At 42.6% G+C, this 25,162-nt stretch overlaps 1 protein-coding gene across 1 annotated transcript in view; it reads left to right on the top strand.

Annotated features, from left to right (window-relative positions):
• The window catches only part of PSAT1 (phosphoserine aminotransferase 1), a 117,398-nt gene that overhangs the window by 66,808 nt on the left and 25,428 nt on the right, over positions 1–25,162 (top strand). The window contains exon 5 of the mRNA XM_085633269.1: positions 19,237–19,409. Coding sequence (XP_085489395.1) covers positions 19,237–19,409 — 173 coding nt within the window. The remainder of the gene's footprint in view (positions 1–19,236; positions 19,410–25,162) is intronic.

The raw sequence follows: 25,162 nt of genomic DNA, 5'->3' as shown, positions 1-25,162 counted from the left end.
TGCCGCAGCAGTGTTTTGTAGTTCAAGGAGACAGTACTCCGAATGTTGCTTGCCAGTTGCAGGCCCAGGTATGGGATAGAATCCGTAGCCCACTGAAGGCAGTGAGAGCGTTTAAGGCAGTCTAACGTAGCTGGTCTGAGAGTCACACCCAGAGCCAGGGACTTGCTAACGTTCATCTTTAATCCCGATGCGTGCGAAAAGCGTTCAAGCTCTGCCAGCAAGGCAGGTAGTGACTGTTCCGGTTGCTCAAGGGTGGCCACCACGTCGTCCGCATACAGGCTAATTTTGTGATCCTCTCCTCCAAACTTTACTCCTGAGATTGAGGGGTTGTCGCGCACTCTTTGCGCCATGGGCTCCATGTATAGAGCGAATAGGAGCGGTGAGAGAGGGCACCCCTGTCTTGTCCCTTGTTGGATAGGGAAAGCGGCCGAGACCACTCCATTTACCCGGACCAAAGCAGTAGGGTTGGTATAACTAGCGAAGACCCAATTAACGATGCGATCTGGCAGACCAAAGTGATGTAGGGTGTTTTTGAGATGGGGCCAGTGGACCCTATGAAACTCCTTCTCGGCATCTACTGAAGGACCTTGCATTCGTTCTGGAAATGCTCCGCTTTATCTTTTTTTTTATTTTTTTATTTTTTTTTATGAAGTAGACGTTTTGTGTTGTCCAAGCACTGGCGTCCCGGTACAAAGCCCGATTTTAATCTGGGTCGAGTAGCTCAGGAAGGCAAGAAGAGAGCCTCTGTGCCAGAATCCCTCTGAATATTTTGAGGTCAACATTAAGGAGGGAGATAGGAAGCGCAGTTCCGCTTATCCTTCCCTGGTTTAGGTATGACCACGACTAACGCCTCTAGCATCGAGGGTGGAATAGGAGAGGACAAACCAATCTAGTTGAATACCCTCATTAGCAGTGGGACCAGGGTAGTACAGAATGCCTTGTAGGAAAGCGAGGAGAATTCGTCTGGGCCTGGAGACTTAAGTGGTTTTAATCTTGATATGGCAGAATTAACTTCCGGTGCTTCGAGGTCTTTCACCTGACTGGGAACTAGCCTGGCGGTGTTCACACCCTGCAGATATTACGTAGGTGCTGTTTCAGGACATTCCTGTGCCTTGTACAGGGATGCGTACAACTGCCAAAAGCTATCTGCAATGCCTTGATCAGTGGCCTGCTCCTGCCCGGAATGATCTATAATCGGTGGGACGTTGTCCAATTGCCGCTGTGCCCTCAATTTTTTTGCCAAAAGCCTCCCACGTCTGTAGCCCTTAGAATAAAGTACATTCAGAAGCCGGAGTGCAGCTTGCTCAGCCCTATTAATGTCCAGATCGGCAGGCTGGGCTCTTGCTGCCGTTAATTGCTTCCAGACCCTGGGGGCACCAGTTCTTTGGTGTATCCGCTCCAGTTCCACCACCGCTTCCGAGAGTTGCTCCCTTTTTTCTCTCCGGGATTTATCATGCGCAGATCTTGCTAGAAACTCCCCTCCCCCTAACTACTGCCTTCAATGTGTCCCACAACATGGCAATGGGGGTGTCCGGCGTATTATTGTTGGACAGGTAATCCTCTATAGTCCAAGTAATACGCTGAATCACCGTGGGGCGCTGTAGCATCATCTCTCTTAACCTCCACAGCCGACTGGTAGGGCTCGGACAAGAGAGGGCCAGAGATGGGTGCACTGACGAATGGTCCGACAGTGCGAAAGGGAGTATCAGTACCAGACCTGAGGAGAAGGTCCTTAACCGACCTGTCTTTCTTGGTTGTGGTGGAAGCCATCTCGATTGGCGCTCCGCTTTGACCTAGGGGGATTCTCTGTGAGGCCCCACTGGGTATGAGGAATGTCCACCATTCTACACCTCCTTCTCCGCTGCCACTAGTGCTCCACCGCCTCCGGACACTATGGCTCGTGTGGCCTCTCTGCGACCAACACTCGGCACCGGGGTCCACTGCAGCATAAGTTTAGCTCCTTTCACTGCCAGCCAAGGGGTTGGGACAAGTTCCCAGGCACTGCGAGTAGTCGCGCAACGAGCAGTCCCAAGTGTCTTGGCTGTCACACAGGCATAGGGGTGGGGGGCATCGCACTTCCTCAGGGTTTCAGGTGTCGACTAGGGGGACCAGCGCTGGCGGCTGCAGGCCCCGCGGGTAGCCAGATTCACCATGCTCCTGGGACTTATCACCTCATGCCTTCAAAGTGCAAGGAGAAGAGAGCAGGGCATGCATTTCTCTCCTCGGCGGTGCCTCCCAGTCCCAGGCACCCCGGGGTGATCCGCTCCTCGATCCCCTGTCGCCTCCACTCTGAAAGGGTGGGGGGGTGGCTCACCGCGGCCTCGCCAGCTCCGTTCCAGTCCATGACGGCAGGCCCTCCCCTCCGCTGCAAACGCTGACACTGAGGGAGGCTCCTCAGCCATGTCCGGGCCCCGCTCTAGGGCTCAACTCAACCCCATCTGGGTAGGGGTGTCTTCACTTCTACAGCCATGGCGAGGAAGAAGCGCTCTAGTCTCGGCGGGGCCCGGCGCCACATCCGTTGCAAAGCCGGTGGGTGGGGGGCTATCCCAGTGATCTCCGCTGTACTCCCCGCTTACTGTCCCCACCACCCCTAAAGCGGTGCTCCCAGTGCTCAGCATTATTTAGACGGCTGGGCCTAGGTGGCGTGCGGAGAAGTGAGCAGGCACGTCCTACTCGCCTGTCATCTTGGCCACGCCCCTGTGTCAAGTCAACTTTAAAGTATTAAATCAATGGTGTACCTTATATAGGCATATGCACTTTCAAACACGAATAAATGTCAATTGTCATTACTTTAGACTCGTATTACATGTGGCATACAGTAAAATCTTGAATATGTAGGTGTAAGTATTGTGTAGGTGTAGTATGGCTAAGAATTACATTTTTATGCAATGTATGAAACAGTGCACACATTATATAAATCTCCATTTCCATAGTCAGTACTCATTTAATAAGTAAAATTGGTTTATTCTTCAGGTCATCAAAGAATATATAATTTAATACGTTTAAGGCACGCAGTGTTTGAAGTCTCTACTTCTACTGTGACTTATACAGTGACTGCACTTTAATGATGTCAAGTGCACCACCACTTCATATTAGTCATTAGATCACACAAGAAACATGTGCTTAGTAAGAATGGAGCTAAAATTACGCTGCACCAATCCCCCCCCTCTGATGCGCAGTCAAGCCATCACTTTAAGATAGGGATTTTTTTTGGTTTTTTTATCAGATGGACAAATCACAATCTGGTTGTTGACATCGTTTTTCTTCTGGATTTCTCTAGAAATGTCATATCATCATAGTATTTGCTCTGTCTATCTTCTAGTTCTATGTCTGCTCTCTTTCTCTTCAGTCCTTTTTTCACTTGTGCACGTTTGTATCCCTTATAGATTACAAATGAGAAGAATCCACATGGCGCAATTACTACGAATTCTGCCGTTCTAAATCATATTTTTATGTATTGCATTTTTAACTTTCTGAATTTTATCAACTTTTTTTTCTTCCTTAAATTTTATCGCAATGTCTCACAAATGTGTTAAAGTTTTTTTAAACTGTAACGTTTTATCTGTCAAACTTTTAAGGTTCCTGGAACCGAAATAAATTTAATTTGATTTACCACTAAGGGTTTCAATATGCTTCCAACAACTCTACTCCCAAGTTTCCAAAATCCATTCAATATTATTTCCCAAGCACCTGTTGCTTCTAACCCTTTCAAATCTCTTTAAGTCAGTAATGTTCTTAATGTATTTCTTCAAGTCTTTACTTTCGTCCAGAATGTAAGTACATTGTTGAACTTTTAACATCCAAGAGACTCCTCCCTCCTATGCGAGAAGGATGTCAAATGCGAGTCTGTTGTGCAAAACCATGGATCTGATTGCAACCATTTCAGTATCTATAAATAACAATCCTCCAGGTGTACTAGTAGATAACTTAGCAGCTACAGTAGAAAACTTTCTAATCTTATGCAAGTTGAGTATCGCTCGTGCAGATGGTACTAGGGCAGAGGTCTTCAAACTTTTTTACTCTGAGCCCCCCCCCTTAGCAAAATGTTTCGAGGTCGGGGCCCCCCTCCAAAACTTTATGGCAAGGATTGGGGGAGCGGAAGGGACATGACTGCGTACAGGAAGCGGGGCTAATGAGAGGATTTCAGGAATACTTTTTCTATAGCTTATGAACCGCACCAAATATGAGACCGCAAATGCATCAAACAAAAACAGATATCCCAAACAAACTGCTCCCCATAATTGGGGTGTTGTGAGCCCCTCACACTCTTTGACCCACATGCAACTATACCTGCCACACTAATGATAACTGCAGTCCTGAGTAGCAGGCTATCTCCTCTGCCTCTTTTACCTCTTTCCCACCATGATGGATCATCACCTCTGTCCTAATGCTCGAAAGGACAATAAGCTATGATGCCCCTTTTTTAAAGGTAGACAGTCATAATTGTGATGCAGTGGGCCCCCCAAATCCCTGGGACCCAGTCCTGCTGCATCTGCTCCTTTATGATAACCAGCAGTGGCCACTTACACACTTGGCAGCAGAACCAGCTTCACTAATGAATGTCCCTTTTAAAAAACAAAACAAAAAAAACACTTGTATTGTCCCCTTCTTTGGGGTATCTCTCTGAAGAAGTGGTCTCTGTCCATTTGTACTCATAAAAATGAGTCCGCATACATCGCTCCCTATTCTGGGCCTTCTGTTTGACAATATATATGAATCTCGCTCCTTTCCTCTGTCTCCTAGACCATTACTGTGAGGCCCCAAGGATCAAGAGAATTGGGTCTCTGCATCTGAATGCAAGCCTGCTGGCCTTCTACCTGCCACCCCATGGACTCAGCTTTCACAAAAAAACTGCCCCGAATGGTTAATACTGACTTTGAGATGCATCTGCCTGAAATCGAAGTGTGTGGTGGTAGTGCAGAAAGTTAAAAAAGAAACCAGACTTCTTACCAGCCGTTAATTGAGTCACTTAAAGCCAGGGCCACTGGAATTATGAGTTTCTGCAGCAGCAGCGTTTTCCACATAATTATCAGTTCACTGCATTTGCTACATAATCTGCAGATTTCAACAACAAAAAACTTGATTCTAGCTCAAACAGAACAAAAGTTACTTAAAGCGTGACAAAGTGTTCCGGAGCAGTGGAAGGCCCTTTGCAAGGATTGACTGGTAATCTTGTAGTTGCTTACTGCTGTATTTGGGTGTTAAACTGGTACTAATGAGGTGAAATATTTCCCCTGACAGCATTACTGTGAGTTAAAATGACAAAAAAATGAAGTAATGCTAACCACAAAATGTGGCGCTTTGTGCTGCATAATGTACCTTTTCTTGCTGCATAATTTAGTCAAACGTGCTGCATAATGTTGTCCTGGTCTGCTGAATAATTCCAGTGGATCTGCTTAAAGCTTTATGGTGGCAAAGATCTAATCTTTTTAAGATGTAATGTAAAGGAGTTATCAGCTGGAATCTGGAATAGTGGAGACACTTACACAAATGTCTTCATTAGATACAGTTTGATTACTTATTTCTAAAGTATATTTTGTAAGAACTTGTTTTATCTCAATCACTGCATCAATTTGCAGCAGACTAGTTTACAGTATGTGAATACTGATTTAAAATAATGACTTGCATATTCACAGTGCTTTCTGCCACGGGCTGGGACCTCACAGCACTATAAACAGGGCCATTGGAATTATGTGGCAGGAGAAGGCCAAATTATGCAGCATGGTTGACTGAATTCTGCAGCAAGCAAAGGTGAATTATGCTGCATTTTTTTTGTGATAGCATTACTGCGCTATTTTGACACTTGTTAACATTGTCCTGGCCTTTATTGCCCCTCGTGAGTACCACATTAACACCCACATATAGCAATAAGCAACAGAAAGGTGACCAGTCAACCTTTAGAAAGGGTTGTCCACTGTGAGGTAACATGTGTTGCTGCATTGTTTAATCTGCAAATTATGCAGCAGATGATGGATTATGTGTCAAATGCAGGAAAACCATAACTATGCACTGTGAGTGCAGGGTGAGTGTGAAAGTGAAGGGTGAGAATGAGGAGTGAGTTGTCTAAATGCAGGGTGAATTCCCAGACACTTGAAGTTAATCAGCATGTTATTGACGGGGCATAGGGTTTCAGATATAAATTAAACTATTGCCATTATGGAATTAATCAGGGAATCGAGGGTGAAGGAAATAAATAATGTGCTGATCCTGCAGCAAACTTCCAGTCTTATGATTAGGGTTGCCAGTTCATTATTTTGATGTCCCAGACAGTACAAAAATAAACGGTACCTAAAGCCCTATTTTCAGCACTTATCTGTGCATACTTCGAAAAGCAAATCTAAAGCACTTTTAAATGTGTTCTAGTGCTGCCTGAATGATTCATGACTGAAAATAAAAGGAACAGACAAAGTCACATTACAAATGAATACATACGCTTTTATTTAAGACCCTATTTAGTGTCAAAGCAAGGTCTTAGGCTCTTTAAACATACATGGCTGGCATTTTTTTCTATTGGCAACCCTACTTTATATTCCTTTTCATGAAATGCATTCTCACACTACAGCAGTAAATGTAAAATACAATGTAAAAATAGGCATAGTGGGGGCCCAGGGAGTACTGGAAACAGAAAAAAAACTAAGCCTCGGTAACCAGTTTCCACAGGTATTTAAATGTGCCAATGGTCTTTAAAGACCTGTGAAAAACTCAGGCGTGCTGGAGTCTTAATAAGACTCCAGACACTGCCCAGCGAGCCCCCAGCAGCACACCCACTGACCTCTGGCCCCACAACACTCTTGAGGGCTTCAGAGTAAATGAAGACAGCCTGGAATCGCAGCAAATAAACATCGCTGCACTTCCAGGCGTCTTCATTTACATGTTCTTGCAGAGGCCTTTGCGCCCCCCCCTGGGAACCCATCCACGCCCCCCCAGGCGGGTGCGCCCCACAGTTTTAAGACCTGTGTACTAGGGCATCAAAGAGGTCTCCTACATTTTCAGGTTTTGGAAAATTATCCCCATGTAATAAAATATTCCATACCATCTCTTGGCTAACCTTTAAAAGGCATGGTCCCACAAATATAATATACTCCAGGAAATCAAAGTGTAATCCATAGTTTTCACAAACTTCAACAGTATGATCACATTTAATGTTCCACACAGTCTGTTGTGGATGTCCTAATGAATATACATATTTTCCTTTAGTGTTGCCAATCGAATGCTGCTAAATTTCCCAGTAACCTGTGCTCACTTTCTTCTTTGGCCCATTGGGGTACTTTTGAATGATTTGCTGCTTTAGCCAATATGTCTCTTCGCCTGTATTCTACAGAATCCTATGATTTTTCTTTTCTTCACCTATTCAGAAACAAGTTATGTCTATGTACATAAACAGTGTCTGATGCCAGGGTGGTTCTAAATAAATGTCCCACTTTCTCTAAGTTTTTTGCATCAGGCTGACAATTCAAATGCTTGAACACGGGAACTTCTGAAAAAACCAAGTCTTGATTCCAGTAATAATATTGACAATGACCCTTTCCATAGAATAAGCTCAGCAATAAACTACAGGTAGCTCCATATGTCAAGGGGAGGTGATAATATGTTATTACCTCTAACTGACAAGGGTAATTGCATGCAGATGTATCAATCCCTAGCATCCATTGTGTCAGCATATTCATAAAGCAATTTGGAATAAACATTCAATGAATTGTCTCCTCTAGATGCATCTTCGTGTAAGTCTTTCTCATCTATGGCAGGTAAACTACTGTCAGTAGGAAGTGGTGTTTGAGGGACAGTTGTAGACCTAAGCTAGCCTACATGAGAATGGTTGGGTAAACTTAACATTATAAGCAGTGCCATTAATACAAAGATCGCAACGACCTAATCTCCTACGCATCTAGGGCTATTAGTATTCGGCTCCATGAGTTCTCTGATGTTAGATCGTTTAAGTAGAAATTTTCAGAACAGTGTTCTCAGTTTGTTTCCATTTGCGCAAACAGCAGAGCAAAGTTCAGTTGTCTTTTCAGCAAAATATGTACAAATGATCTTTGTGAGACATCCTTAGCCCTATTCCGTGTTCTTCTAAGGGACAACCCTACCCTCCTTTAGCAGACTCGGGCCTTGGTACTCTTGTTAGTTTGGGCAAATCTATTAGGAGGACCTATCAACAAACGGCACATAATCTGATTCAGGTAGTGGCATATCTAGTGTGTCCGGTCTGTGCTTAGTGCATAGTTCAGTAACATCAAAATAGTTGTACTAAACTTCACCGTCAATTACATCGTTTCCAGGTGTTGGTAAATGAGTGGAAGGGTTAAGCTTAGTACATCTCCTCAGGGTGACATTCTCTTCACTAAGGATGACCTGCTCATACTTAGTGAGGCGACTGTTGGTAATGTATTGGGTTCGGGTGCGAGCCAACAGGACCTCTACAGAGTGAGGAACAAAAAGTGTTAATGGATGATCCATGACAATGCTCTTGTGCTGCTCTATGTGGACAGCAGTGGATGTCACAGCTTTAAGACAGCTGGACAAAGCAGCAGCTACGGGATCAAGTGTAGCTAAAATATATGCAACGGGTCTGCGAGCATTCCCGTGTATCTGGGTTAGCACAGAGTACAGCCTTCCCTGTCACTGCAAAACAAAGCACAACATTTATTAGAATCGGGCTTTCCCTGTGTTGGGGGCACGGCGGAGACGTTCTGTCAGCTCTGGGAAGGCACACATGCAGCTTTCATCCGATGGTACCGGATCTGACTCATCTTTGTGTGTCAGCCTCTGTAAAGGCTTGGCCATTAGGGAAAAGTTAGGAATCTACTGTTGACAGTAGCCCACCATTCAAAAGAACATCCTAGCTTCTTTCTGAGTTGTGGGCAGATTCATTTTCAGAATTGCAGAGATTCTGTCTTATGACACTGTTATAATCTTGTATGTGATTAATGCATCCTCTGTTCCTGCCTTTGCCTTGCTGCTCAGTCTGTGTGATGTCATCGGAATGTTGGAGAGTGTTTGAGTGGAAGAAGTGATCAGTTGGTGTGGAAGGGCTGAGCAGCAGGAAGGCTGCTCCTGGTGGGGCATTGAATGGCATTGAATGGCATTGAAGAAGGCCTAGCATGAGGCTTAATATGGATCTTATCTAAAGAATAAAACAACGATCCTAAACTACATCACCTGGACTATGTATCTTTCTTTTAATTATAACACTGGCGACGATTTTAAGAACCTGCGTGCTACTTTAATGGACATTGGACTTTCAAAACTCAAGAAAGGAACTACAACCTGTAGATTTGACGCCTGGCACTCCTAATGCCCCACCAGTGACCATTTCAACGGTCGCCCCAACCAGTAAGTGCCAGTTTGTCTAAGACTTTAAGCCTACCTGTCTTTGGATTTTATCTGTACTGTACATTTGGATTTGGGTTGGTTCCTGACTCTTGACTGTTGGATTTTGGGAACGGCTGGGAACGTTTTTCCAGCTCCTACCTGCCTGCCTACTGTCCGCTGCCTGCCTATCTTGGAGGAAGTGTGCCCTCCTGCATTTTGGGACAGTCTCAAAGTAGTGACCTGCATATACCTGCTTATTTGTCTGCTGTCTCCCTCTTGATTCCCAAGAGTTCCTCTGTCTACTTTACCCTGCTATGGATAATGTGATGGGGTATTAAAAATGATCTGTGGGGAGTTGCGGTGTTACCGCCTGCATACTGCTTACTGACTTGGCCAAGGTAATGTCATTGGGAGAGTGCATGTTGTTCCTGTTCTGGCTACACTCAAGGACAGATCTAACCCCAGTGCCTGCCCTCAATCTTCTATGTCTTGTTGTGGAGAAGACCCGCTCCCAAGTTTAAATGCGCTCTGCTGCAGTGTTTTGTTGTGCTGTGAGACTCCTTTGACTGTTTTCGGGAATCAACGGTCGAAGTATATTTTGTTGGTCGTATGTTTCATTGCTGCGCTATTTAGAAAAAAAACGTCAGCGTTCGTTGGTGCCAGCGCGAGCCTTACCGATTTGAAAGATAATTAGTTGTGGTGCTGCGCGCGGTATCAGAGGAATCCCTCACGACATCCTCGTTTCTGTGTGCAGCGACGTGCCGAGAGCCATCCGGCATGTCGTCACCTACGTGCCGCCATCTTGTGGCTGGCATCTATTTTATCCTTTGGCTATTTCCTGATGCACGCTCCCGTTTTGCCAACCACGTTTTTGCCAATCAAGCATTTCCAGGATTCCGGTTCACATCTTGAGGCGTTTTGTGAAGTCCGCCGACTGCCTCGTGGACATTTGGTGATCCAGTTATTTTTAAGAAGAGATTGAAGATGTTCTGGCAGATTGGATTTTCTGAGGAACTGTTGTTGGTTGATCCTCCTACAAGGTACTGTTTTTCTCCTGGTTGTAGCTCACTTGTTCCAGACTTAAGCTGCTTACTGACAACGGTGACTACCTTCTTTATTTTAGTTTGTTGTTTTCTTGAGACATTTTTATTAATGTTGTCGTCTGTATTCAAATGCCTTAATTCTGTCTCTCCGTTGTGTGTGCTTTTTATGCGATGAAGTACCAATTATCGTTATCTGTTCCAATATTTGTATGAGAGGGGGTGAGTGGGTGAAGTGTCTTTGTTTTACTTCTGTTTGTATAGTGTGGGAGAGATAGGCATTGTCCCTGGTCTTGTTGTGTACGTCTTTTATTAGTCTTGCCTCGTCTGAGGTGTTTGGTCTGTGCGCGTTATGGGTGCGCACATGTGAAGACTTCTTTTAGAAGCTTCTCGGTCTTACTTGTTTGGTTTTACCCTTAGGTTGGTGGTTACCTCATGTGAGGTGTTTGGTCTGTGCGTTACGGGTGCGCACATGTGAAGTCTTCTTTTGAAGCTTCTTGGTTTTACCTGTTTGGTTTTACCCTTAGGTTGGTGGTTACCTCATGTGAGGTGTTTGGTTTGTGCGTTACGGGTGCGCACATGTGAAGGCTTCTTTTGAAGCTTCTAGGTCTTATCTGTTTGGTTTTACCCTTAGATTGGTGTTACCTCGTGTGAGGTCTTAGTCTGTGCGTTAAGAGTGCGCAAGCAAGAAGACTCCCTATTTGGAGGCTTCTCAGTCTTTCCTGTTTGGTATTACCCTTGAGTTGGTTGGGTACTTCGTGTGTGGTGTTGGTCTGTGCGTCACATGTGCGCACGTGTGGAGATTTCTTATCTTCTGGCTTTCTGTTTTGCCTGTCTGGGGTTGCAAGTTTACCCTTTTCTGTTATTCTTGAAGCTCTTTGATTTTTATATGTGTGTATGTCCATCAGCGCACATTTTTCTTGATTAGTCTTGTTGCATGTATGAACTTTGGTTTTGCATGCTCCTATTTTGTTCAATTTTGATGAGGGGGGGATGTGTTGTAATCTTGTATGCGATTAATGCATCCTCTGTTCCTGCCTTTGCCTTGCTGCTCAGTCTGTGTGATGTCATCGGAATGTTGGAGAGCGTTTGAGTGGAAGAAGTGATCAGTTGGTGTGGAAGGGCTGAGCAGCAGGGAGGCTGCTCCTGGTGGGGCATTGAATGGCATTGAATGGCATTGAAGAAGGCCTAGCATGAGGCTTAATATGGATCTTATCTAAAGAATAAAACAACGATCCTAAACTACATCACCTGGACTATGTATCTTTCTTTTAATTATAACAGACACCTTCCTCACTACTTTCTCAATGTGATGTCCAAGATATAGACCTTGTTTCTTAAAGTACTGTATCTGGATTGGGGACACTTTATGTCCAATCTCTGCTAAGTGTTTAAACAGAGCAGTAGTGTCTTGTTTGCAAGCCTTCTGCAAATGTGACGCCACCAATAGGCCGTCAATGTATTGGACTAGGACTGAGTGATTCGGGGGGGGGGGTGAATTCACCAAAGACTCCAGATTCTTTTTAAGTATCTGAATAAAAATGGATTGGCTCACCATGTACTCTTGTAGGAGTACTGTGCTAAAATATGACTGCCGAACCGTAAAGCGAAGAGGAATTGGCTATCTTCATGCAACGGTATGGAGAAGAAGGCTTAGCACAATTCAATGACAGAAAACCATTCGATCTCACATGGAATCTTAAACAAAATTACAGCTGGATTCGGTACCAGAGAAGAACAAGTAACAATGGAGTTGACTTTTCACAGGTCTTTAATAATGCAGTAATTGCCATTGGGTTTCTGTAAACCCCTGATGGGCGAGTTACATGGACTCCCCATAATCTCCCCCAGAATGCCTTGCTCAATTATTAATTCAGCAAAATCAAAGGGGATGATGGACGGAGTGTTGAACATTGCAATCCTGACATTAGTTTACATTAAACCCCCCGGGGTTTCAAGGTCCCAAGGTCTGAGATATATATCCAGATGGGGAGGGGGAAAGGTGTGTTTAGAAAAAAAAAAAAGTAAATCTTTGTTAAAGATATACTACTAAGGAGGTCTTTAGATTTATTAATGAGCACTGGCCTTTTACTGCACGTCCATCATCACAGACTCTTACGGAGTCTAATTGCCCTAATGCTGGGGGAGTGGAGGGGGTGGGTGGGGGTAGGGAGGGTAACGGGGGGGAATTCTGGGGCAGGGACTGGGGGGTGAAAACATATAAAATATGCAACCGCAGCTACAGAAATGAATATGGTAGCAGAGATGGAAATGGATTCTATGAGATTATTATTGGTAAATCTGGTCACATGGTAAGACTTCGCTGGTTAATAGATACAATGGAGTATGGCTAGCTTAAAATTATGCTCGTGGAATATGACAGAGGGAAAAGGGATCGAATGTGGGGAATGATCTCCCAGAATACGTTCGACATAATATGTCTTCAAGAGACACATATCCCATGGGTAGAAAGAAATATATTGAAGGTCCCGGGGTTTGACTTGATGGCATGCACAACCTATACCACTAGAACAAGAGGAGTTGCTATTCTGGCAAAATCCTTTTTAGGACCACCTATACGCAAGACAGTTGACCCTTTGGGTAGGTGGGCGATCGTTGAGCTCAAAATAGGTATTACGATATGCTCTATCTATGCACCTAACCAGGATGATCCATCTTTTTTTTTAATCTAGTTGGAATTAGCATCCTGGACCTCCACATTAATTTTTTGTGGAGATTTTAACATCTCTCTGACCCACGGAGCCCCGATATGTAACTATGACCAATTTAAATATGTTGGATATAAACCGAAGGTGTATAGAGCCATATTACAATTAAAGGAAAGTCTAGGCCTAGCCGATGTGTGGGACACGAAACGACATCAGGATCCGGGGTATACATATTTTTCATATCCACATAATAAATATGTCCGCATCGACTATATCTGGATGACAAGTACCCAACTCAATGACACACAAATAAATAAACTTCCAAAAACTATTTCGGATCATAATCCCTTAGTGCTCACAATAAGGACTAATAATATTTTAAGACCCCGGTCAAGCTGGTCCTTCGATAGAAAATTATTGGTTAATCAGGATTATATAGAATATATCAAGATATGGGCACAGGGATTTATAGATGCTAATCGATATAGCGCCCCACGAGATGTGGTCTGGGACTGCTTCAAAGCTTCAATCCGACGGGAAACAATGAGCTATGTTGCCAGAAAAAGGAAGGAGCTTCTTAGAGCAAATGAGTCATCTCTCCTAGAACTAGCTAGAAAAGAGGAGAAGCACACTGCTATAATGATGCAAGGTGGTGATGGTGGGCCGATTTTAAATGAAATGACGATCCTCAAAATGGAAATTAATAGCAGGCTGACCAAGAGAGCTGCAGAGATCTACCAATCCCATCGCAACGAGATATATGAGGCAGGTGAGATGGTCGGCAAGCAATTAGCTCTCCGTACTCAACAAAAACAATCCCTTAACCTAATTGCTAGTATTAATGCAGATGGTCAAGAACACACAACACCTCAGGCTATTCTAGAAGCTTTTAAGAAATACTATCAGAATCTTTACCAAAGCGAGGATACGCAGGACCCCCTAACAATCAAGGATGAACTCGCTAGGTGGGCAACTGAGCAGGGGGGTAACCTAGGATTAGATGATGATACTAGACAAGATCTAGAAAGAGATATAACCCTTGTAGAGGTGCAAACGGCCCTTACAGATCTGGCTCCAGGTAAGGCCGCAGGCCCAGATAAAATACCATTGGAGCTATATAAAATTCTTGGTATTATTATAACGCCCCTCCTTTTAGATTTATTTAGAAGTATTCAGGTCCGTGCTACCCCACCTAGCTCCTGGAGGGAAACGAATATAGTTGTCTTCCTAAAAAAAGATAAACCACCCAATCTAACTACATCATACCGCCCAATCTCTCTCATAAATGCCGATTCGAAACTCTATTCTAAGATCCTAGCCAACCGTCTCGGGGGGATCGTCGAGCGTCTGGTCTCCCCATGGCAACACGGCTTCATTCCGGGCAGGGGCACTACGGACCACATCCGCCGTGCTATTGCTCTGTTTGAGGCCGTGGGTGTCTCGGGCGCCCGGATGTCGATGATCCTCCTAGATGCGGAAAAAGCTTTTGATAGGGTTTCATGGGCATTTTTATGGGCGGTACTCGAACAAAACAAAATCGGTCCGTGTCTCATAAAATCCATCAAGGCTATGTATTTTACACCAAAGGCGAGGGTTCTGGCAATGGGTCTCGAGTCAGGGTATTTAGACATATCTCGAGGGACTCGTCAAGGGTGCCCATGTTCTCCGATTCTCTTCGCCCTTTATATAAATCCCCTAATTCTGAAACTGTTAAAAACAGAGTCTATCAAACCCGTCACAATAGGCCCATTTGACACTAAAATCCTCGCTTACGCCGATGACGTGGCTATAATAACACCTCACCCTGTTAAGGCCTTATCGACAATTGAACAAATTACTCAAGTCTTCGGCCGCTTCTCTGGATACTCTCTAAATAGAGATAAAACAATGGTCATATGCACTCCTAATACCCAAATTGCTGACCCAAGAAGAGTTGACAGTGCAATCTACTTAGGAGTTCGGATATCCTCAAAAATAGAGGAAATAATTAATATAAACTACGACCCTCTTCTCCAAAAAATTAAGAACGACTTAAAAAGAATTGATAGTCTACATCTTTCAATTATTGGAAGAGGGAATTTCCTCAAAATGAATATACTACCCAGGGTTTTATATTTATTTCGTGCAATTCCGTTACTAGTAGACGATAAAATCATTAAGGCCATGGAATCCCAGATGGTTAGATTTATCTGGGGGTATGGGAAAATAAGGAGATCAATCCGCTATCTTTCTCTACCAACTAGGAGAGGGGGCCTTTCTGTTCCGAATTTGTGATTTTATTTGTGGGCCACCATGATCCATCAGATGACGACGCTATTCTTCGTTAAAATACCCGAAGAAGAAATAGGGGATAAATATATACCGTCAATCTATGAGCTCCTCATAGGAGATAAGGATCACGGTCTCCTAGTAAAACAGTTGGAACCCTCCTACTACAAGAAAACTAAGTTTAAGATCATAATTAGTGCTTGGGGTATCTGGAGGAAAATAATGCGTCATCTTAATATACCCAAATATAATAAGTATATTTCTCTGTGGCACTCTACAGCTTTACCAACTCACATATACGATAGTATGGCTAGAAGATGGGAACACCTGGGAGTTCTAACGATAGGGGATTTTTTGCTACCATGCAATATTAATAGATTTCAAGCCCTGCAAGGTAAATTCAATATCCCGGATAACAATATATTTAAATTTATCCAGAGTAATACAATCTTAAAATTAAAGAGTGCTGATCTCTCTTTGACTAATATTCCTATATTTGCATGTTTGGCCAAATCTACAACTAGGATTGGCACGTTGTATGGAATTCTAATTGAAAACCGCCAGGATGATCTGGAAAACACGGAAAAGAGATGGTCAAGCAATTTAAATAACCCCAATGTCGACATCGATATGTCCCTATACCTCTCAATGAAAGTATTTGTTTCGTCCAACTTGAAAGCTCAGTTATATAAGACCATATATGATCTCTATTTTACACCAGCTAAGCTCTACTCCTGGGGAAAACGGGCAAATTCAGAATGCCCGAGGTGTGGAAAAAGTGGGGCACATCTACTCCACATGCTCTATGAATGTAGTAAACTTACTCCTCTAAGAAATTTGATAACTGGTTTTTGGCGGGAAGTGTTTGGGCATTTAATATCTGAATCCCCCACCCTATACATGCTGGGCTATGACAACACACTCGGTCACACAAAGAGAGAAGGAATTTGTTTGTTCCTGGGGACAGCGATCTATAGAATAATTCTAACAGCCCGTTGGAAGGACACAGATCCCCCCAACTTCCAGGTCTGGTTAACTAGGCCGTTGGCTATGTATAACCAGGAGAAGGCTATTTTTGCCTGCAAAGGTAAAAAGGCGAGAGCCTTAGGCAAGATGGTTTGGAAGCCGATTGAAAATTGGAGGAATAATAACAGAAATGTATGAGTATATTATGTCTAGTTATAGTTTCAATGGTCCCCGTGATTGCTTGTTTGTTTTCAAATGTAGTTATTGTATATCTGATTTTTTTTATATATGAATAATGTCTAATTTAAATTTCCATCTCTGCAAGTATTTTCAATCCTTTGTATATGGAATGTAATTTTTGTAACGGTTGCAATAAAAAAAATTATAAAAAAAAAAGAACATTGCAAGCACTCTCCCCCAGTCAACTGATCTGGGTTTAATCCATCATAATTCTTTAGCTCAGTCCGCCACCCCAGTTCAGACATGCCATATGCAAATCAGTCTGACTGTGTGCCTCATGGGAACAGTCCAGTGCGAACTGCCAATTCAATCATAGGAGTAATCCCAGCAATAGTAAAGTGTCAGATTGTATTTTAGATTCTCGGGTACCATACATTTAGGCTTTACTGTACTGCATACTGGTTCAACACCTTAGACTTGTGTATTTTCCTGAAGTCCCAGACTTCAGAAAACACTGACTCTTAGCTCTCAGGGTAAATCGTTGTTTGTCAACATGGGGTACAATCTGTTCACTGGCTGACCAGCTTAAAGCCAATATCTTCATCATGAATCTGATACTCATTACCATATGGGGTACAGTACTATACCATATGGGGAACTATTCAGCTTGCAGAAAAGATCTTGTCCAAGCAGATGAATGGGGCTAGAGTCACACACCACAAATCGGTGATTCCTCTCAAAGGACTATCGTGACAGGCACTGCTTCCGAAACTAGGCTAGTCATTTGTTTTTTTGGAACACATAAACTTGGATCTTTGTCCTGAGAGGTGTAGGTTGGGAACCTTTGCTGATCTCACAGTAGAGCCGGTAGCACGACTGTCAATCAGGAATGATGTGGGGTAACCATTCGGCTCATCATCCACCAATGGACCACTCTGGTCTACCTCTAAGGTTGCGCCAAGTACGCAATCCTCCTCTTAGGCCCCGTCTTTGCGACAGGTCTGAGCTGTAAACCTCATCTGTTTGTATCGTAGAGTACTGTTGAGATGTACCCTGATTCACGAAAGGATTGGTCTTTGCATTGGAAACCCGATTCCTGTTATATCCTTGGGCATATGCATTTTGTTGTGGCTTTGGCGTTTGTGGAACTTGCATTACCTGAGCTTCGGGTACATTAGAATTACGGACTCTGTCTCTGCACCTGCTGTGTATGACCCACATAATTACATTGAGATTGCAATAATCCACGTTTCTGAACCAGATTTCCATTTGCCATGTTACCAGCATTAAAACGACATTCCCGCTTCCAGTGCCCCAACCTTTCGCAAACGTGGCAAAGACTTGACTTTTTTAAAGTGGCCGCATCGGTCCCTGAACTCGGACCAATCTGGACACCACAACCTCTACTTTGCGGTTGAAATCCATTACCACCTTGCATCATAGGAACTCCCTGTTGATTCAGTTCCTGCATGAGACCAACATTCCCAAAAAACTGCTGATTCTGACTTTGCTGTTCGGCCTTCATTTGTGCTACCATTATTTTTCCATCAATTTCTTGTCTTTCATTTCCAGTTCAGCGCTGCAGTATTTAGCGTGTCTCAATATTTCATCAATGGGCTTGCTCTGCCAGCAAAGCAAATGCTGCTGAATCATGGAAATAACCTCCAGCTTCAACTCATAGACAGATCAGTACACAAAATGTCCCATGTCTTTAGTCTGCCCCACTGAACTGCTTAAATGCTTACAACAATCTCTCGTACTAAGCATGTATTGATTCTTTGGACTCTTGAGTTGTCCTTTTTAATCTTGACCCTTTCAGTCTCTTTGGGAGATATTTTCGATTTGAAAAATATATTCACCTGATTTATATTTTTTCATTACCGCTGGGGATGAAGCGTGTGATAGAAGATGTTCTGTTAATTTCTTAAGCGCTCGAATAACCAAGGGTGTCTTGATGCCGGCTCAACTAAAACCCAAACACTTCCAGTTTTAAAACCTTAATGAGTGAAGAGAAGTTTAAGTGATTTCCTAAAGTGAAGTAGATTGCCAATGATTTTAGACTATTCCAGACTTCATCGGCTCATGCTGTGCCATCGGTCTCTTCATCTACTCCTCTCTCCCACCGTCCTCTTGCCCCCCTCTATTCCCAAAGCTGCCCTCCAGTAGTAATGGCTCATATCAGTGGACAGGTGAGCACCAAGCTTATATGTTGTAAACTCGGGGGAGAAATTATTCAATTGTTTTTAGACTTTACAATCCTATTTGGGGACAGGAAGTCAAGCTTGCGATTATAGAGGGATATGGCTGATTAAAAAAAAAAATATATATATATATATATATATTCTTTTGGTGGGATTGTTATCTGCAAATTACTTTACTATATGTAGTTTTTTTTTGTTTTGTTTTTTAAATATCTATTTTTTGATCTCTTCATTTCCTATCCCAGCCCACCTGATGTAATACTGCCAGATAACTATTGAGGTCCCGGCCACTGGAAAAAAGTTTAAGAAGGTTAACATTGTGATTTCTTCCAACGATTTTGTATCTCTGTGCAAAGGCATGATACTGGAAACAAAGTAATAAAATAATCTGCTGTGCAAAAGGAAGCAAAGTCGAAAATATATGTACGCTGTGTCCTTTCTGTATGGCCATTCGGTTTGCACTATAGAGTTAGAAAGATGCATTTCTGTGTAAGACCAAGGATTGACAATCGTCGAATGTTCGGAAATTATATAAAGCTTTCGTTATAAGGTATTGTAATGAATTGAAACACACTGAAGGTTTTTTTCTTTCTTTTTCAGAAATACCAGATCAGAGCAGTTGGAAACTGAACCCTGATGCCTCGTACGTGTATTACTGTTCAAATGAAACCATCCATGGTGTGGAATTTGACTTTGTACCTGATGTCAAAGGAGCAGTCTTGGTTTGTGACATGTCCTCAGATATCTTGTCAAGGCCAGTGGATATTTCAAAGGTAGATAGTATTGATATAACGTTTTTGCTTAATCAAATAGTTTATTTTGGCCATATGATCTATAATTCAGATTGTGCAAAAGTAGATACCAGTCACAACTAAACCAATTTGGAAGTGACCCTGGCACATGACTTTATCAAATTTTCCTATACAGAGCTCTTTAAGTTAGGAGAAAGGACTGACACTTGTATTCTTTCTCACACGCACACACCAAGGTAACCCCCAGTTCTATGCACACATCAATACCCTAAAACTCCTCCCTCACAAATTATTTTAGTCCACGCAAGCCATTGCTTTGTGAAGACAACTGTGCCACATCCAGCCCTTTTGCATCAACTTTCCGGGTTGATCCTGTTTTTCCACCAGTGAGCTTGACGCTCATGTTTGTTGTTAACCAGCTATGGACCAGGTTCTTCAGTATTCGATGTGCAACAAGAGCGTACCACACTTACAGTTGAATGTGGTTACTCTGTCACTCCAATGCCTAGGAGGAGACAAATGTTTGGTGACTTCTGAGATTCTTCTAGAGGACACAGGTACCCCTGGCAGAGGAATTAACTGACCCCCACTTTGGTAAAATCTGTTTATTCTGTCAAAACTAAACCTCACTCTTCCACATGAGCGTGTTTTGGCTTTGATGTGGTGTGCATGGAGGCAGAGTGCGTATCAACAGTGTCCTCTTCAAGGGCAAAGCAAGCAGTACCAGATGATTGTTATTTGCACAGAGTAAGGCCATTCCAGCTTTTCTTTCCATAAGGTATTTTCACCCCCAACTTCATGCTCCAATATACTTTCGGGCCAGAGCTCTGCCTGAACACAGGAGTTTGATCAAAACTGTTTTTTCTGTTTGCAAGGTCTACATTCTGACCATGCACTTGACCACACACCCACTTGGGGGGTGCTTCATATCTGGGAGGCTCAATTTACAAAATGTTAGTTCTCCCTTTTCAATATCTAGTAAGAACACCAGCGATTTATTATGGATTGGGCACATTTCTCCAAAAAGCAATAATTTTAAGGTCTATCTTAGGAATCTAGTTGTGACAAAGTAGAACATGCCGAAAGGAGTAAGAAAGTGATATATAAATGGCAAAAGAATGCAGTATTCTACAATCCAACATTATATACTGTCATAGGTACACAAATTTAATATTGTGGCTAATTCTTTTACTGTGTCGTGTGTGTGTATGTGTGTATGTATGTATATGTGTGTGTGTGTATATATATATATATATATGAAACAGTCTCGTCTCATCAAGTTTCTCAACACCAACAAACGAGAGTGGACCCAAGATAAGTGCTGGTTTTCTTATTTTATTTCCTTAGTCGCCATGACGCGTTTCGACAGCTCCCTGCCTTGATCACATGACACCATATATATATAATATACTTTAAAGATTGCCCGGGATCGGGATGACTACATGTCTGGCAGGGTATTCACGTTCTCACGCAAATTTGATAATGTAAATAACATTGCAACGACCGCACAAACAAAAGCGCAATCGGCGCCCGGAGAAAGTGGCAACAATTCTGCACAAGGGGACTCTGATTCCCTGACTAGCTATGATTCAGAGGATGGCGCAAGCAGCATGCCTCTACAAGGAAACACAGAGGAATCTATTAAACACACGTTGGGGGAACAGCTGAGTTTTTTTTTTAACAATGGACAGGCGATCAACTTTACGCACAAGGAACAAACAAAACACCACACCCGCAGACCCAGTCAATCCAGACGGGAGAGGCGCAAACGGCGGCTCAACCATATCCAAAAGGGGCAGAGGATGGTGGAGGCGCAATCGCCAGTAAAAATAGACAACACCATTATTAATCTTACCGACCCCACCTTGACTACAGCGGAAACCCAGCTGTTAACGCTGGGCTTGTCTTATTGCCCAGAATCGATTTTTTTCTTATAAACAATCTCAGGTGGACATGTACAAATTCATTCGTAAGATAAAATTCAGAAAAATCTTCCAACTCAATAAAACTCACCCCACAACGGTGGCAAACACTGCTGGTACATCAAACCTCACAGTTGCTGATATTTCCATTCTTGGTGATTTACAGTCTCTTGTGAATGAAAATGAAACTGATTTAACTGTTAACTTGGACAAGACTGTTGAATTGGGGGTAAATTTAGGAATGGCGGCCGCTAGTCCTTTTAGCCCTCAATCAACATTCTATCCACTCGTGCCCAAAGACTGTGTAGATGTCTTTAGTGACATGGTTGTGGAGGATTTAAAGAAATTACAAACTTCTGTACAATCCAGACATAGGAAATGTAATTATCAAGCTAGAAATTATTGGGCTTTGATAAATGAACTACGTAACAAGAATGACATTGTTGTAATGAATGCTGATAAGGGAGGCAACATAGTTATGTGGCCAAGGGCTGACTATTTGAGGGAAGCAGAACGTCATCTGACACCAATTAATATGCCAAAGTGAGTAAGACAGATTTGAACTTGGTAAAGGATGTTGTAATGGAAGAGACCGGGGTTGCTGACTAAAATTTCTTTTTCTGAAAAACGATTTTCCCACTATCCCCATTATGTACTTTGTTCCTAAGGTACATAAGGGGGTATCCCCTGTCCTAGGTAGACCCATAATCTCTGCTAGAAACAATGTTTTGGAGGCAGTATCCATGTATGTAGATTATTTTCTTCAACCCCACATGTTCAATCTGCCCTCATTCATAAGAGATACTGGGGATTTTCTAATGAAAATCAATCCAATTGATTGGCACAAAGATTGGTGGCTAATAACCTTGGATATAGCATCACTATATACATGCATCCATCGTTCACAAGGTATAGCCGCAGTGAAATACTTTCTCAATAGTCGTGCCATTGGCCTACAAGAACACCACAACATGATACTCCAAATGATAGAGCTGTGCTTAAACAGCAACTTTTTCCTATTTAACAAAATCCCCTACAAACAACTTGGGGGAGTTGCGATGGGTGCATGTTTTTCCCCCACCTATGCCTGTCTTTTGGTTGGGTGGTGGGAGTACTCAAAGTAACACACAAATTTGGAATGATCATGTAAAATACTATGGCACATATATCGACGATATATTTGTTGTATGGGATGGTACAGAATGTGAAGCAAGGCAGTTCATTTCATTCATAAATGACAACTCCATGAACCTTCAATTCACAGCTACAATCAGTCAAGAAAAGGTAGAATTTCTCGATGTAGAGGTCTACATTGTTGACAGTCAATTACAAACTCGACTACATAGGAAGAGCACTGCTGGCAATTCCACTCTACATGCCAGTAGTGCTCACCCTCGTCATTTGATTCACAGTATACCATACGGAGAATTTCTCCGTATACGACGCATTTGTAGTCTAGAGTCAGATTTAGAGAAATGTCAAATGGAGGCTTTTTCTCATTTTTTTGTTCCGTGGATACGAACGATCCAACTTGCAAAAGGCGTTAGACAAAACCAATTCTCGACCACGTGACCTCTGCCTACAAACTAAGAAAAGTCTTGCTATTACAGCACTCAATGAACCTACATCAGACAACATCCAAACAATTTGTTTAATCACCACTTTCAGTAAACAGGAAAAGTGTATCAGACACATTGTGTATAAACATTGGCCCATTGTTCTGACAGATTTGACACTGAGATTCCTGTTGCCAACACTCCCTAATATAACTTTTAGGCGGGCACCCTCAATGAAAGATGCCCTAATTAAAATCGGCCCAGAAGTCCTAGTGAAAAAAAACTGGCTATCTGGTTTCATCAAATGCTCGTCATGTTGAGCATGCAAGTTCGGCTTGAATCTGTCCGAATATTGCACAGCCTTTAGTGATACTCCAATTCGTATAAAAGAGCATTATACATGCAGAACTGATTTTGCCATATACCAACTACAGTGCACCTGCCATTTAAAATACATAGGCAATACCAAACTACCAGTCTTTAATCGGATTCTTCAACATCTGCGCGCCATAGTAAATTCAGATGAAAACTACCCAGTGGCGTGACACTTTAAGGCTGTGCACAATAACAGATTGAAGGACCTAACTTATTCTGTGATTGGGCCTGTTCCCCCTTACTTTCGGGGAGGCAACAGGGAGAAAAAATTAAGGCAGTTGGAGTCTTCTCTTATCCTTATGCTAGATACACGCATACCGCATGGGTTAAACACCAGTGAAGACTTGCATCACTTCCTATAATTTGAATACAACAGATTCTGATATATATATATATATTCACTTAAAAAACCATAGGTTTCACACATGTTATAGTTAGGTGGATATTTCACTCGTAAAAAACCAATGAAATTCCCCAGTTATAGTTAGTTCAGATAACTATAACTCGCGAGCCCGCAATCCACTGCTGATGACGTCACATATTACATCACTCATGACATGGTCAGTGGCATCACTCATGACATCATTGATGACATCATCCTTGTGATAGAGTGGCGGCCGCGTGAGTTATAGTTATCTGAACTAACTATAACGGGGGAATTTCATTGGTTTTTTACGAGTGAAATATCCACCCAACTATAACATGTGTGAAACCTATGGTTTTTTCAGTGAATTTGTACGTTTTTTTAAATGCTAAGTTATGTATGTATTTTTTTTAATATATTTATTTTACAATAAACTACGTATTAAATGTTAAAATGTATTATTATTTTTTGGTTTTTCACCGTGCGCGCACGGTGCGCGCACCCCCGCGGTTTTTAAAAAAAAAAATTAAAATGTTTTTTTCTGCCTTCGGGGTCCTTCAGGGACCCCCTGACAAAGGCTAGGGGGTCAGGAACTCTCTACCCTGCCCCCTTTTCACGTTCGCCACCTTCCTTTTTCACTCTCGCACTGAAAACAAGCAAAATGGCGGCCGAATTACGCTCGCGCACGTTGGGGTGCGCGGCTATAGATATGTATGTGCTTTTAACTGCAATTTTCTCCGGAACTACTGAACAGATTGACTCCATATATGCAAAAGGCACATCCCTGAGCTGAGAACTACCTCTCTGCCAAATTTCAAGTAATTCTGTTAAGCCGTTCGGGCTGTACCTTGGACTAAAGGTCCCTATGGAAAATTGCATGGGGAAAACGTGTTTTGGGACCCCCCTTTTTTCTCAGCCCCCGCTTGACGAATCCCCCCGAGAATTTCAGGGTAGGAGCGGAGCGCCCCACCTATTTTGAAAATTTCGCGAGGATTCGTCAACCGGCGCCAAAGTTATTCCAAATAGAATGTTGCGGATTTCCTATGGAAATACGGTCCGAACTATAACTATCTCCTGGCGACCGCCAGTAGATAATATAGGGGATACTGTTAACACCAGAACCATAGAGCCTAATGACATATATATTTTTTTCTCTCTCTATAAATACAGAATTCAATCAATTATTCAAAACATCTTGTGTATGGAGATTGAGTTCTCAATAAATAACGTTAGGAACATACTATGTTTGATACATTTTTATTCTTTGATATATTCACACTTCTTCTGTGGGCATTAAACTCATTAGAGATCTGACAATATCAACTTTCAGTTAAATCAATTCTCAAAGACACACATGATACGATCAATTTTGACGTTTGATGCCCTTTGCTGCGCCCCCATTTTGTAAGATTTTATATTCTCATGGGATTCATGTATTATTCACAATTTTCCCTTTTTGCACTGTTTTTGCACATGTTTTAAAGAGATAACAATATGAGATTAATAAGTTTGTAATAACGATACACTGTGTATCTACTCCATAGGAAGGGGACAATT

The sequence above is a fragment of the Triturus cristatus genome, chromosome 2_1 (assembly GCF_964204655.1).
Source record: "Triturus cristatus chromosome 2_1, aTriCri1.1, whole genome shotgun sequence".
Lineage (NCBI taxonomy): Eukaryota > Metazoa > Chordata > Amphibia > Caudata > Salamandridae > Triturus > Triturus cristatus.
Note: the sequence above shows the minus strand (reverse complement) of the source record. Positions and strands in the feature narration are given on the sequence as shown.